Genomic DNA, 16,183 nt, shown 5'->3' on the forward strand with positions numbered 1-16,183 from the left:
AGCACTGGGCCAACAGTAAACACTGTATTATGTAGTTTCTTATCTTTACATCACCACAGAAGAATTGAAAAGATAAGATGCTCAGTTTAATGTTCCAAAGTTACTTTAATATAATAAAAAGATCACTTGTGATTTTCTTAGTAATAAGTCTCAAATACAGAAATATTCTTTTCTTAATTATCAAAAGTAATGCATTTTTATTGCAATCAAATTCTTGCATGGGCCTGCATTCTGTTAACAATAAAGGCTTCCCTGGTATTCCACACATACTGTATAGCTTATGTTTTCATGCAGCTCCATTTAACACACAGCCAGTTTGGAAGCAAATGAAGGAGATTGTCACTGTATAGGGTGGTGCAGATCTAATTATGCAATTTTCATTACGCTATAACTTAAGTTTTTTACACCCAAAAAATCCCAGACCATCGAGAAGTGTGCGAACTGAAGACATGAAGAATCGTCTTCGCACCGAACTGGAATCATCCCCGCATAAATCAAAGTCATCCAGATGATCTGGATCTGCATAATTAGATTTGGACCACCCTGTACATGTTCACCCTTCATGCACCACTGGCTCAATCAGGCTACATGTTGTTGGTTGTCTGAAAAAGGGGAATAACAACTGTGCTGGAAAGTTCTCATGCAGTCCCATAATTTGATATGCCCAGTGATATTTAGTCATATAAACTGACATGTGCCAGCAACAAGACCAACAACTGTAGTTGCCAAGTCTGATATCCTCTCTTGATTTAAGTAAGGAGCTGGTAGCTAACACATGTGTAAGAATCTTTTTTGAATATTATATATATATAATAGCTTATTACTGAAAAGTTACAACAGATGAGTTCTTATAGCCATGTTATTTTTTTGCAAGCTGTATCCATCTTGTAAAATCACATTTGTACATTATTTGTGTAAATGTCCAGAGGCTAAGTAATAAAATCACCTGGGTATAAGAATATATTCAAGTTAATCAAGTTTAGGTAATTTTAAGCAACTAATGTGATAAAAAAGAGAAGAATATTCAAATAAGACATGTAAACCATTACATATCATTCAAATGTACTTTCAATAAACTACAAATATTAAATCTTAAAATTATAGGTTTATCAGCTCCTTGCTATGTAATTATCATGGGTCAGAATCAGGATGTTGTTCGTATATACAGATATTTGAGAACAATCCCATTTATAAATCCAAGTATCTCTAAATCTATAAAGCACAACTTTGTTTTTTATTCTTAAACCACAACTTTGTTTTCCAGCCCAAACACTTGAAATTTGGCTCACGGATACTTCTCACCATAGGCTAAGCTTATGACATACAGCTTTTGAATATCTAACCTACCCCCACTTCACACGCCCACTCAGAGACAGTAGTCATAAATCCACAGCTGACTTAAACCTCAATTAATTGCGATTACTAATTATATTTAATCTAAACATAATGGTTTCTCCCCCACTTTGAATTTACAACAAAGCTTAGTGATAATACCCAGACAAAGCTGGGAAACACCATTCGGTCTTTTGAAACCGGAGTTCTATTAAAAAACTGAAGTGTGATCTATTGACAGAGAAATAGTTGCATGGAGGTGCACACTTGCATTTCAAACAAGAAATCCAGGTCCTACTGTTGCTCATTACATTTCACTTTTTCTTTTAAGTATTCTCCTTACAGTTTGTGTCATGACCCCAAGCCTTGTAAGTGAGGCCATATTGTTTACAGGGATATTTATTGAAGTTTGAGGGTATTTGCGCCACAAAGGAAAAGTCACCAATACTGTAAATAAAGAAGATTCCATACTAGTGTGTGCTAAATGCAACCAGTTCAAAAGATAGAAAAATTTGGTAATAAAAATTTCAAAATTACTTTTAACCTTTTTACTTTCTCACCAATACAATGGAAGGTAACTCAGCTAATAATTTTTAATAAATAAATAATCACCAGCTGTCTTATGGTTTATTTACCCAATTTTTATAACAAAGAATATAAAAATGAAAAAAAAAATCAAAGCTAATAAAACTGAAAATAAAATACAAACTTTCCCTTTGGCACATGAAGCCAGTCCCCATACTCTAAAATGTTTTTCTTCCTTAAACAGAATACCACAAAAATAAAAAAGGATATTCAGTAAGGCCTAAAGCACCATCTCTAACACAGTTCTCAACACTTTGAATTAACGCTCTAAAACAGGATGTGAAAATGAGCTATGGATGCTGGAATTCACTCAAGAGTGCAAAAATGATCAGGTAAAGCTGTGTCTGTAAACAAGGATACTGCATCAAAGCCATCTATTTATATACACATAGACATAAAATGTAACCATTTGTATGCCAAAGAACAGAAAATGTACTTCTTAGTGTAAGGATTATACATTCACTGAGCAAATTATTAGAACCACAAAGCTATGTAGGGTCTCCTTTTGCTCTCAAAACAGCCTCAGTTCTTTTGGGCATGGATTCCAGAAAATATTGGAAACACTCCTTTGAGATTTTGTGCTATGCTGACATGATTACATCATTTATTTTAAGCAAACTAGGGTGCTTTGCCCCCTGCTCACTTCGCTCGACCACAAGGGGGGGCGCGCTACACACCAGCCACTTCGTGTGTCTGCTGCTCGCATTGTTGGGGGGGAGGGGGGTTGCTGAACGCACGTTAAGTGTTAAAGTGTCTCCAAGAAAATCACATATCTTCCAAGATTTTTTTTTTTTTATAATAGAGAGATCTGTCAGTTGCACATCCATGCTGCGAATATCCAGTTCTATCAAATTCCTAAGAAGTTCTACTGGATACAGACCTGGGGCCTCATGCATAATGCTGTGCGTAGAATTCACATTAAAACATGGCATAACGACAAAAGCAGAAATGTGCATATGCACACAAAAATCCAGATGCATAAATCTGTGCGTTCGCCAACTTCCAAGTTCTTCCGCTCCATAAATCCTGGTCAGCATGAAAAGTAACGCACATGCACACGCCTGCTGCCCCACCCAAACTCCTCCCAGAATTACGCCTCTCTGAATATGCAAATCATTATAAATAGCCCTTAAGCTTAGTGTTCTGTGAAAAGGCAATTGCAAAAGCATGGGGGTGGGGAATAGAAGAATTTCAACAAATACAGTAATCCCTCCTCGATCGCGGGGGTTGCTTTCCAGAACCGCCCACGCGATAGGTGAAAATCCGTGAAGTAGAAACCATATGTTTGCATGGTTATTTTTATATATTTTAAGCCCTTAGAAACTCTCCCACACTATAAATATTCTCCGCACAGTTATACAGTAAACCCTCGTTTATCGCAGTTAATACGCTCCTGACAGATAAATTAATTTCCACAAAGTAGGATTCTTTATTTATAAATCTAATATTTTTGCAGTTAGAGAATTGAAAACCTGTTTACGACCTTCTAAATACGTTTTTAACATTATTAGAGCCCTCTAGACATGAAAGAACACCCTTTAGTCAAAAGTTTAAACTGTGCTCCATGACAAGACAGATATGACAGTTCTTTCTCACAATTAAAAGAATGCAAACATATCTTCCTCTTCTAAGAAGTGCGCGCATCAGGAGCAAAAAATGTCAAAGAGAGAGAGAGAAGTAAACAAGCAAAAATCAATAGGGCTGCTGGGCTTTTATGAAGGGATCAATGTGAAGGTAGTCTTTCAGCATTTTTTACAGGCGTGTCCGTATCTAAGCAAACAGCCACTGTGCAAACAGCCCCTCTGCTCACACCCCCTCCGTCAGGAGGAGAGAATGTCAGAGAGAATGAGAGAGACAGAGAAAAGCAAACAATCAAAAATCAATACAGGCTGTCAGAGCTTTGAAGTGTGCGAAGCACCGCGTGGGAAGCATATCTTACATCATTGAGGAGTTTTATTTAATACGTAATATGTGCTCCGATTGGGTAGCTTCTCAGCCATCCGCCAATAGCTTCCCTTGAATGAAATCAACTGGGAAAACAAACTGAGGAAGCATGTACCATAAATTAAAAGATCCATTGTCTGCAGAAATCCGCGAACCAGCGAAAAATCCATGATATATATTAAGATATGCTTACATTTAAAATCCGCGAAAGTTGAAGCGCGATATAGCAAGGGATCTCTGTACCAAGTGGTGGCAAGGAAAAACGTACGATTTGCTGGTTTAAACAGTGGTATAAACAACAAAAGGAAGTTGATCGAGTGACAGAGTGTCAGAGAAACTTAAAAGCTCAAGTTCACAAAGTCGCACAGTAACCGGAATAAAAAAAGAAGTTGTCAGATATCAAAGTTGCCGTGAAAAGGTGAGTCGTAGCCCACCGTCTAAGTGTCATACAAAAGCTTATTAGGGTACAGAGAAAAGAAAAAAAAAATAGGGACACAGTGAGAAATAAGCTTGAAATGTCAACTTTAATCACATAGTTTATTTTGTCTTTAAAGAAGAACATCATAAACTTAATCTTTATACCATTTAATTTACTAGTTTTTCAAATTTGTACCATTGTAACTAAAGTAGCACGTCAAATGTTTGGTTTTGTATGTGTTCTTCTATGTGCTCTGTGTGTGAATCATGTGCTTCTTAAACGGGCTTTCTCTTCCTCCAACAGGACAAAGAATCCATTACATTCGTAATATTACAGCTCTCTGAATATTTAAAATACGGAGATGTACACTTGATATAATGTTCATGATGATAGCATGTTATTTAAATATGGGAACACGGTGGCACAGTGGTAGTGACGAGCTGGCACCCTATCCAGAGATTGTTCCTGCCTCCCGTAAGATGCTTGCTGCACCGGACGCGACCTTCGATTAAATAATTTATTCCAGCAGTATTGTCTCTTTCAAAGTACTAACTCCCAATTCCTGTCCTTCCTTTTCTTTCTCCAAGTAACCAATCACCACACAATCAGCTATGTAATGGATGTTAAGCCATCTACTTAGAACGGCGATTCTTCAAAACTTTTAAAGAACATTGAAATATCTTTGTAGTACATGTTTATTCTATACATCTATCCTTCCAGTGTCGCGCCAGCCCCAGCAAGAATACAGCGCGAGGCAGGAACAATCCCTGAATGGGCACCAGCTCCTCGCTAGCGCTGTTACACCGTGTCCTCACATGTTTAATTATTAACAATATAGATTATCTAAATGATGTTAACATTTTATCTGTATAATGTAATAAACATACTTTGCTGCATTTCATCTTAAAAATGATATTGTCATCATATGTAAATACGCACTTTATAAAGTGGTGCAGGTTGTGCAATATTATAACCGTATCGCAAGTTTATAGTAAGGTCATTGTACTAATAAGTACAAACAGTTCTACAAGGAGCATTTGATGTACTGATTGAGTGCATTTATAGTTCTTGGAATGAAACTGTTTCTGAACCACGATGTCCCTACAGGAAAGGCTCTGAAGCATTTGCTGTTTGAGAGCAGTTCAATAGACAGCATGGCTGAGGCAGCATGTGCTTGATGCTGTATACCGATAATTCTCTTTCTGATCAGGATGCACACTAAGATACAGTGGGATAAACAGTCTGAGTGGCCCATCGAGAGTAACAACGCTAAAGCAGCTATGGTATTTGGAATAGTTTGGCTAATATGTGGACCATTATATTGTTACAGGTTAATTACAATCAGATGCCTTAAACTAATAAGCAATAAGTGGTTAATTTCAATGTATTTATAAAGCCGCGTCAGGGATGTGGATCTAAAAAAGGGAAACCACACATGAACAAAAGCACTGTTTTGACCCTGGGTGCTGCCAGTGTGCAAAACCAAGCGGAGAACCTGTGTACGCCAAGCATTTAGCTAGCATGAAAATGTGCATGGCTTTACACGAAGTTTAGGTTTTATACATCGCAATTTGAGCGTGGAAATGGGCTTACGCAACATGTTTGTGCATACACACCATTTATACATGAGGCCCCTGGTGACTAGGAAAGCCACTAAAGAACACTTAAGTCATTGTCATGATCATGAAACCAGCTGGAGATGATTCTCGCTTTGTAAGATGGCATATTATCATGATGAAAGTAGTCTTTAGAAGATGGGTAAATTATGTCCATGAAGGAATTCACATGGTTAGGAACAATACTTGGACAGGCTTTGGCATTCAAGCGATAACTGATTGACACATGGCAGATTGGGTACATGGATTCATCCTGCTGGCATCCATTTCTGACCCTACCGTCTGTGCACTGCAGCAGAAATCAAGATTCATCAGGCTATATGCTTTTCCAGTTTTAAACAGTCCAGTTTAGATGAGGCTGTGACCACTGCAGTTTCAGCTTTCTGATTTTGGCTGACAAGTGTTGAACTCGATGAGGTCTTTTGCTTGTGGTTTGATATGTTCTGCAATCCGAGATGCTTGTCTGCTCTCCAGAGTTGTACAACAGTAATTATCTAAGAGTTACAGTACTTCAGCCTTTCTATCTGGTTAAATTAGTCTTTCCATTCCCCTTTGACCTCTTTCATCAACAAGGCTCTTCTGTCTGCAGAACTGCTGCTCAGTGGATGTTTCTAACATTATTCCAAGTAAACTAGAAACTGTTGTGCGAGAAAATCTCATATCATTAGTATCAGAAATACTCAAAACAGCCCATCTGGCAAAAATAACCATGCAACCCACAATCACATTCATATCACAGTCTGATGTAAACATTAACTGAAGCTTCTAAACCTGTACCTGCATGACTCCATTGAAAGTGGTAATGATGCCGCCTTAATTATGAGGCGCAAGGAATGTTGTGCAGACAAAATATTATACTTTTCTAGCAATCACCACTCATTGCGTAAACGGAGATGTGTTAAGACTCTGTTCAGAAGGATTCACATCCACTGTAATACAGAAAATATTAAAAAGGATGAAAGACCTTATCTTTCACATCTGTTCACATCAAACAGCTACCCCAAAGACATTTATCAAACAATGCTTACATATGAGGCACCACTGACCTCAGCCAACAATTGACTCTAACTTGATCTCACGTCCTACTTAGCATACCCCTTCTCATCACGGTGGTGTACTGGAAAGTACAGTGCACAATCCCTCCAAATCAGGTATCAAAATAACCCATAAACCTGTAAATGCTGCAGACTGTTTTTTTAATGCCAAAAACAAGAAATGTGCATTAGAGACAGAGAACACAGTATAAAGTACACTATGTAGTGCATGCCCAGCTGTATATGTGGGACAAACATCTAAAACACTCGCAACATGCAGACAAGAACATCATAATGCTGTCAGTAGGAAGGACACACAATCTCTAATATACGCATATACAAGTTCAACCAGACACACATTTAACTGGGACACAGTGCAAGCAAAAGTGCCAGAGAGCTAGCTGAATCATGACTCTCAAATGAAAATGCCATTAACAGACATTTGGATATGGACCCTGTACATGCAGGCTTAAAAAGGATACCTAAATAATAAAAAAGACTTATGTCCAACAATTTTGCTATATATTGCCTTTGATTCCTGTATCTCTAATTATTTTCCTTTGATGAGGACACTTGGTAGGTTGTCAAAAGCTTAGGAATAAAAAACTATTTTAAGGTATGTGATTAATTTTCTCCCTTTGTGGATTACTAGCTACAAATACAAATACAGACAGGTTAAACAACTTGCTCAAAATCACAATGAGTCATAGGCAAGAAATGAACCAACAGCCTTGGATTACCAAACTACTTGTCCGATTGTTCAGCTCATCAAGTAAACGTAATGCAACAGAATTCTCAGTGAAATACTGAATCATGTACTTGAGGAAACTGATAGGTGATTAATAGACACAGGGGTTAGATAAATCCATTGAAAAGCAGGTGTACAGATATTCATAATAATTTTTTCAGTGAGTCTATATTATAAAAGGTATAAGTTTAAAAATGTGAAAAACAAAAGAACATGGTTTCAGGAATGTTTTCCCTTTTTATAAATTACCTTTTACCAAGTAATATTTTTAGTTTATTTACAAAAGATAACTATAGTAATCTTCATAACAAAAATAGTCAAATTAAGTATGCTTATTAAAAAGAACGAAAAAAAATGAATCCCTGACAACAATGTGTCCATTTCAGAGTGATGCTGCAAAGGAGAGTGAACAACGCAGTGTCCTCCTACCTGCTGGTTAGACCCGTGCAGCCTACAATGGATGTATCTTTCCCATGCCTTCGACAGATTCATTGGATGTAGGCTGGCCATGCCTGTACGTGAGTGCCAAACTCGCTGAAGCTAAACCTCTGTCTCTCCCATCCGTTGAAATGTTAGACAATGGCTGTCAAGTTTCCCGGAGTGCATCTCTGTGGTGCGGATATCTCGATCTCTTATAGCACTAATACTGCAGAATCAAAACAGAGGTACAAATCAGATACAGCAGGACGAATTTACCAGCACTCGGACTCCCACTATCGTCACGAGCGACAAGGTAGACGCCGCTTACAGTTTAACAAGCCCCCGCAGCTAAAACGCGTGCACCCCCACCCTCGGCGGCGGCAACAACATTCAATACTAGAAACTGCATTTTGCACATCACGTTTTACGTAGAGAAGACGTTCAAAAAGTGTAATGTCAGCTTTCAAATAAGAAAAAATACAACATAATATAAATCAAACACTACCTTCAGCACTGCCACCTGAACTGATTAAGAGATGTGCAACTATAAAATGAAACATCCCACTTCCACGACGCAAAAAGTACAGCCTGCAACATACAAAAATATGAAAACGGCAGTACTTGAGGAGAATCGTTCTTACACCCCAGCTTTACATATCGCTATGAGCTGCCGGCAGCCCTCTTTCGCTTTCGACTTGCTTCTACCTGCACAAACCTACCTCTGGCTCAAAGGCGACTACGACGACGACGCAGCTGAGAAACTGACATACAGGCACACGTACTAGCGCGCACCGGAAGTCCTGCCCATGGAATCCCGCCTCTAGCAGCTCGCTCTCTCTCTGTCAGTCTCAGTTTCTCTCTCTCTCTCTCTCTCTCTCTCTCTCTCTGTCTCTTCCTCGTGACGTCAATGACAAGGAAACCCTCTCCCACATCTTTAAAGGCGAGGTGCATCTTTCGCAGGTAAGGTAAATTACGGAGTAAGGAATTTTAATCCAAATAATAGCTACGCATTTGCTAATATTTTAAAAATCTTACATTTCAAGGTACGACGGAAACATACAAAACAGCTGCACCACGAGTCTGAAGAAAACTCATGTTAAAAGTCTGATTAGCATTATATATACAGTACATCAGTTACACGAGTATACACTGAAAAAATTGTTTTAATTATTTCTTGGGATTTTTATATATTTTTTGGAGCTAAATGCAAAAATGAAAACCATTTTTCTCTATCATGTGTCATGTTTCATGTCAACTATAGCTATTTTTCATTTCCCATTATAATTAATAAATATTGATAATATTAATATTTTTATTTTAATATTTTTCATTTTAATATTTTCTTATACTAACATATGTGTTTAAAGCAAAACAGTTTTTTTAACCTCCTTTAACTACATTGGTCACCGTAATTATACGTGTTTGTAGTTTATATATACATATTTTAAAAACACATACACCCAACAGGTCTGCTCATGCAGTTGTCAATAAAGCTATTCTGTATTTGCTGATGAGCAAATGTTGAGTATCCTTATGACCTGATAGCTGCAAGCTGTCTCTGAATCTGGTGGTGCAAGTGGTGTTAGTATCAGGAAGGAAGATCCTGGGTGACTGCATAGGATGTCTGAAGTTATTTAATAATTATGTTTGCCTTTCTAAGGCAACACTTGCTCTATACAGAATGTCCTAAACAGATGGTCTTGCTGGTTCATAAAAGAACCCACAAAACATGCACATTGCAAGAGATACTATGTATTTCTGTCAATTTAGAAATAATCTATATAAAATACAACTCAAAAGAGATTTTTCCAAAGTTTTCATCTTTGATTTGCATGTTTTTGGCATCAATAAACATGTTCGACTACTTCAGAGTGATGTCTACCTTCACTTCATTATTTGTATTGTATAACTTGAAGCTTCATCTCATAATTTGCCTGTATTTGAATTATGAACTTTTCTGCCTTTGCATGATTTATATTGCATTCTCGTTTTTTCAGTGAAACCCTTTGTGATCAAACTCACTGTGAAAGGTACAATATAAGAATTAATTCATAAATTAACAATTTTTTGGCTTTGTACCTTCAGGTTTAAACAGCAATACACTACTATTTTTTTTTTTTTTTTACCATGGATGTACCCTTTACCTATTGTTTCATTTTATAATCCCAACATACAAAACAAAAATATGTGGGTAAAGCCACAACTAAGGTTTATGTGCTGTATCTTAGGGTAGTAATAGGGAACTTTCACTTTTCTTTAAAATTCAGAAAAATGTTACTCCTGGCATCATGTTAGTGCACAAGAATGTCTCTTTCTGGCTTTTTTCCTCCTTTGCAATTCACTTGCTTGTCAAGAATTTTAAATTCTTTATGGTTTCTTTTTATTAAACAGACAGCAATTAACTATGAATTTGAAATAGAAAGGAAAATACTAGCGAATCGTCCAACCTGGTGCCATTTTCACCTATATGTTTTCATTATTAGTTGCTTTTAATAGCATATCTTATGAAAATACATTATATTAATTATATTTATTAATATGTATGGCTCAAAAATATTCAAGGAACACTTTTTGATCCAAGTATAGCATCAAGTCAGTGAAACTTCTGGGCTATTGATCTGGTTAGTTAAGTAGCAGAGGGGGTTGTTCATCAGTTTCAGCTGTTTTGGTGTTAATGAAATTAACAACAGGGGCACTAGAGGAGCAACAATGAGATGACCCCAAACAGGAATGGTTTAACAGGTGGAGGCCACTGACATTTTTCCCCCCTCATCTGTTTTTTCACTAGTTTTGCATTTGACTACGGTCAGTGTCCCTACTGGTACCATGAGGCAATACCTGGACCCTACAGAGGTTGCACAGGTAGTCCAGCTTCTCCAGTATGGCACATCAATACGTGCCATTGCCAGAAGGTTTGTTGTGTCTCCCAGGTACTATAGTAGAGCTGGACAGGGCTGTAGAAGGTCCTTAATCCATCAGCAGGACCGGTATCTGCTCCTTTGGGCAAGGAGGAACAGGATGAGCACTGTCAGAGCTCCACAAAATGACCTCCAGCAGGCCAATGGTGTAAATGTCTGTGACCAAACAATCAGAAACAGACTGTAACATCGTTTAGCATGAATGGTTTGGTGGTGGGTCAGTGATGGTCTAGGGAGGCATATCCATGGAGGGACTCACAGACCTCTAAAGGCTAGACAACGGCACCTTGACTGCCATTAGGTATCGGGATGTCAGACCCTATGCACCCTATGCTGGTGCAGTGGGTCCTGGGTTCCTCCTGATTCATAACAATGCCCTGCCTCATGTGCTGAGAGTATGCAGGCAGTTCCTGAAGGATGAAGGAATTGATACCATTGACTGGCCCCACACTTGCCTGAACTAAATCCCGTAGAGCACCTCTGGGACATTATGTTTCAGTCCTTCCAGTGCCACCAGGTTGCACCTCAGACAGTCCAGGAGCTCAGTGACGCTCTGGTCCAGATCTGGGAGGAGATCTCCCAGGCACCATCCATTATTGTCCAACACTGTGAGGCATGCAAACAAGCACGTGGGGGTCATAGAAACTATTTAGTATGATTTTGAATTGCTGCAATGAAATTTCAGCATTTTTTCACTTTGATTTTCGGGGTGTCTTTGAATTCAGCCCTCTGTATGTTCATAATTTTCATTTCCATAAAACGATGTGGCATCCTTTCATTCCTAACACATTACCCAGTCTATATCAGTAGAGATATCCAGCATGATTTTTTTGAGATCTGATGTGTTTTCAAAGTGTTCCTTAAATTATTTTGAGCAATATATAATTAAATAGCATGTTCCATAAACCTAAACCATTGGTTCATAATTAAGAAAGTAGATGCAAGAAAGCCTAAAGACTTGAGACCAAGGATTGTGTATCTGTGCCATAGATGATTAGGGAATGGGAGCTCTTAATAGAAATAACTGACAACAATGACACCTTGCGGTCAATCTGTTGAACTGCTTATTAAAACTGAACTGCTAAATGAGGTAAATCATTGTGTGAAGCTAAAAAATTTAAAAAACGTTTTGCAGGGGTGGGTTTTGAAGCATGCAGAGAAAAGCAATTCAGTTTATAGGCTCATAGGGTCATTATTGTCATGTATACAAAGTAATGTAAATGCCTTTTTTGCATGTGCTTATCAACAGGAAAAATGTTATTACTCTCTGGCACCATAATTACTGAGTATGACCATTGTCATGAATGTGCACCTGGGGATTAAATTCAAGACTAGACTGAAATAAGATATACCACTCCGGAGTAACCACCAGTAAGGACACCTAGTCCCACCCTTTCCAGACCAGTGCTATAAAGCTGGATGGCCAACCGGAAGGAGATGTCTTATTAGAACTGACCTTACACTATGATGCTGCTCCCATGTACTTTGTTGTCTGCTCATTTACCTTTGGCTACTGCAGCCAACTATTTATTTGTACACATCCCATTGAAGAAGTCAAGGGGGCACCCTTACTACATGTCCTAAGAATTTTAAGTGTCTCCTCTTGATTCAGAGAAGAAAGTGAACTGGTCCAAGGTCCTCCTATAATATTGATCTCATCACCTTATGACAGAGAAAGAACCCTGAAATGTAAATCAAAAATATTGCATAGCCTCACCACCATATTCAGTTAGTAAAAACTGTTGACCACTGCATTGGTCAATCTTACAGTAACCTTCTTCCCCTCACTCATTACCTAAAGGTACTCAGATTCCTCCAACTAATGTAGGGTAGCTACTCACCCCTTACCAGAAGGCGACAAGCCACTCTGTTCTGGGAGATGATCAGAGTTCAGATTTGAAGGTGCTAATTCTCATCCCATCTGCATCACACTTAGCTGGAAACCCTTCCAGATAATTACAGGGATCATAATTTGATGAGACCAATAATACAACACTTAGGATCTGAAACTGGTGGCCAGATGACATACTAAGCTTGATCTAGCTCAGTTCTGAAAAGCCATGTGAAGATGCCATATGAACTCACCAGGCACAAGACAAAAGATGAGTGTTAGGTACAGTAACATTCAGTCTTTGTGATGAGACAAAGTCTTTAGATTTATTGTGAGTGACAAAGCACCAAGAAATATTTACATGCACCAGAATTATTGCCAATGTCAAATTAGGAAAACGAAAAATATGATAACCAACTAAAGCACAGGGGCAAACCAAATATCAATGTCAAAATCAAAGATAGATCAACACCTACTGTAAATGAACCTAGCATTTGGCCTACTTAGGATCAAAACTACAGTAACTATATCAGAGGCTGTATTTTTATATCAAACTGAAAAATAATCGTGATTTGCATGCGGCGAATGTTATTCAGAATTTACAGTTATATCACAGGTTTAATGACATTTGCATCTCAAAAATAATAAAGCAGAAAAATGAAATAAATTCAAATGATTTTCAAATGAGTTCCAAACAATAAAATCTACAAAATATAATGGGCATTATGACAGCCATGAGTAGACCAGTTCTAGACATACATGACATTTAATGAGCATCTCTATATATAATCTTCATTTGGATCTTGATCTTTGTTTGTCTGCGAATTAATTAGAAGAAGAAGCGCTAGATGGCAGTAGAGAGACAGCTAAAACATAGGCATTGCATTAAGAATCTCCTCCAGGCTTATACTACTGAAGACTGTAGTATGCCAGTCACACCTCAAAACACAAACATACAAACTAAACAAATTGTTGTGCTTTATATTAACTAAAGAGATCTTCATTTAGATCTTGATCTTTGTTTGTCCACGAATTCCACGCATGCGTAGACCATCTTTCAGTTAAGTATGTTGTTGTTACTTACGAATGTCAACAATGTGCCGGAATAACTAAAAGGGTGGTGGAGAGTGTTACGCTGGTTAGCTCCTGAGGCCTGCTTAGAGAATGAGATTGCCGAAGATAAAAGATATGTGCCTACGTAACATATGAATGAAAGAAAGACAGTGGGTAAAATGAATGACAACGTAACAGCATGTTCCGGAAATTATTGTTACGTTGTAGCCGGCGAGTGCTGCGCGTCTCACAGTTGTACCGTGGCTTGCTGACATGTCAGTGATGTGATCCCTATTTATGCTTTAAAGAGCCTGGATACCTATGTGTCCCCCTTTTATAACCATTGCTCCATGTATATTGCCTTACTCTTTGGATTGCCACAAAGCAACCTGCGAGATTGGAGAAAGGTCGAGAAGAGATCGTGAGAGGAAACGACAGTGTCGTGAAAACAAGATGGACTGTGAACGGATAGAAGCAGAAATGCTCCCACACCACCACATAATTACGATTCGGACAGTAATTCCGAGTAGGCCGTTCCTATCGAATCAATATCCAAGGGTTTTCTTTTGTAATTTTGTTTCCCTTATAAAAAATCATAATGCTGTGCGACGAAGGGCCCAGTTCACGACTGGCAGCCGCGTTTAAACAGGGAGCCCTTCACAGGCAACTTTAACACGTTGGGCGCACATGGCTAGTATATACAGTATATAACGATGAATGCGTTATTTTGTTTTCAGATTTTTAATAGTTGCTCAGTAATGATGTAGTTATTGACATCACCTCATACTTCCATCAGATGGTGTTCCTTTCCTAACCAAAACAGTGTTTATGAAGATTGCATGTTCTTCCATGTCTATGTTGGTTTTTCTCCAGGTACTTTGGTTTCCTGCCACGTTTCAGAAATACGCATTGGACTGGTGTTCTGCCCAGTTTTGGTTCCTGCATTGTTTTACCTGATCTCAACAAATTCCAGGCCTCCCTGTTAATCCATGTGGAGTTTGCAGTTCTCCCCATTTCTGTGTAGATGTCCCTGTCTTATCCCAAACTACATGCATGTCAGATGAACTAGCAACTGTAAACTGGCCCAAGTGTAAGTGAATGGGGGCCATTGGATGGACTATATTCCTGTTTTGGCCTTGTTCCTGTCTTGTAATGGATGCTGCCAGGATAGCCTGCTGCACCAAGCCACCCTAAATTGAATTCAGTGGGTTTAAGACCATCGAAAATTTACTGTTGATGTCTGGAAAGTCAAGCAAAATGACACCTTTTATTGGTTAACTAAAAAGATTACAATATACAAGCTTTTGAGGCAACTCAGGCCCCTTCTTCAGGCAATTAATCTTTTTAGTTAGCCAATAAAAGCTGTAATTTTGCTTGACTTTTCACTACATTCATAATGGTTAACACGGTACAACACCCTAGTACTGTTTATGTCTTAAATTTAATATTTGTCTCCGTACTGTAGGTACTTAATCAGTGGTTTGTTTACAATTTCACAGTAACTATTGCTAATGGAAAAGGAGTTTGGTGTCTGTCTACTTACTTGAGGTTAGCTCTACCAAATTCTGTCAGATATGCTAGGGGACTGGCGAATTTCTTTTTGAATTTTTCTTTGCTGTCTATTGGCTCGACTCTAGACACTTGCTTTACCCTGACAGTTTTCAGCATCAGCAGGTGTTTCCAGCTAGTCATCTTATCATCACCTGCTGCCACAGGTTGACGTGCAGTTTCTAAAAATATCCCATCATTATGTATTAGAGAATGAAATGGATTCTCTCGAAAAGCGACTATTTTACTGATACAAGCTTTCATGGGTAATCGCCTTTTACTTTCTTGTAGACGTTGACTCACATGATCAGCAGCAACATTCAAGTGGCAAAAGCTCATTTACCACAAGATGCTGGTTCCTCAGATGTCTGTGAGTCATCTGATAAAAATCTTATTTATTGACTCGTCTCTTTTCAGGTCACTCTTTTTGCTTAGGATAGCTGCCAGCTGGAAACTCCTTATCTGTTTATTAAACTTGGCAGTGGAACACTGAAGTGTCCCAGTAACATATAAAAACTACAAAGGGTGATTTTAAAAGGGATTAGTATGAACTAACAGCATAATTCCTTCTTCATTCTCTTCAAATATTTGGTGTTCAAATTGGAAGTAAAATAGTAATTGAAAAAAAGACTTCTGTAAATGTATTGAGTGTAGAAAAAAGCATTAAATCCAATGACTCTTAGCACTTAACATATGCAATGGTACTCTGCTGTATATAAGAAAACTAATGAATAAA

At 38.2% G+C, this 16,183-nt stretch overlaps 1 protein-coding gene across 4 annotated transcripts in view; it reads right to left on the reverse strand.

Moving 5' to 3' along the window:
* Nucleotides 1-8,875, reverse strand: part of lyst (lysosomal trafficking regulator) — a 299,712-nt gene extending 290,837 nt beyond the window's left edge. For 3 of the 4 annotated variants that reach the window (XM_039737860.1, XM_039737863.1, XM_039737861.1), the window contains exons 1-2: nucleotides 8,817-8,875; nucleotides 8,107-8,323 (exon numbers count right to left, since the gene is read on the reverse strand). In XM_039737860.1, the coding sequence (XP_039593794.1) occupies nucleotides 8,107-8,187 (81 nt within the window). In that variant the 5' untranslated portion in view covers nucleotides 8,188-8,323; nucleotides 8,817-8,875. The other variant, XM_039737864.1, reaches the window with a different exon arrangement.
* Nucleotides 8,876-16,183: the final 7,308 nt, after the last annotated feature.

This window comes from Polypterus senegalus, chromosome 16, assembly GCF_016835505.1.
Source record: "Polypterus senegalus isolate Bchr_013 chromosome 16, ASM1683550v1, whole genome shotgun sequence".
Taxonomy (NCBI): domain Eukaryota; kingdom Metazoa; phylum Chordata; class Cladistia; order Polypteriformes; family Polypteridae; genus Polypterus; species Polypterus senegalus.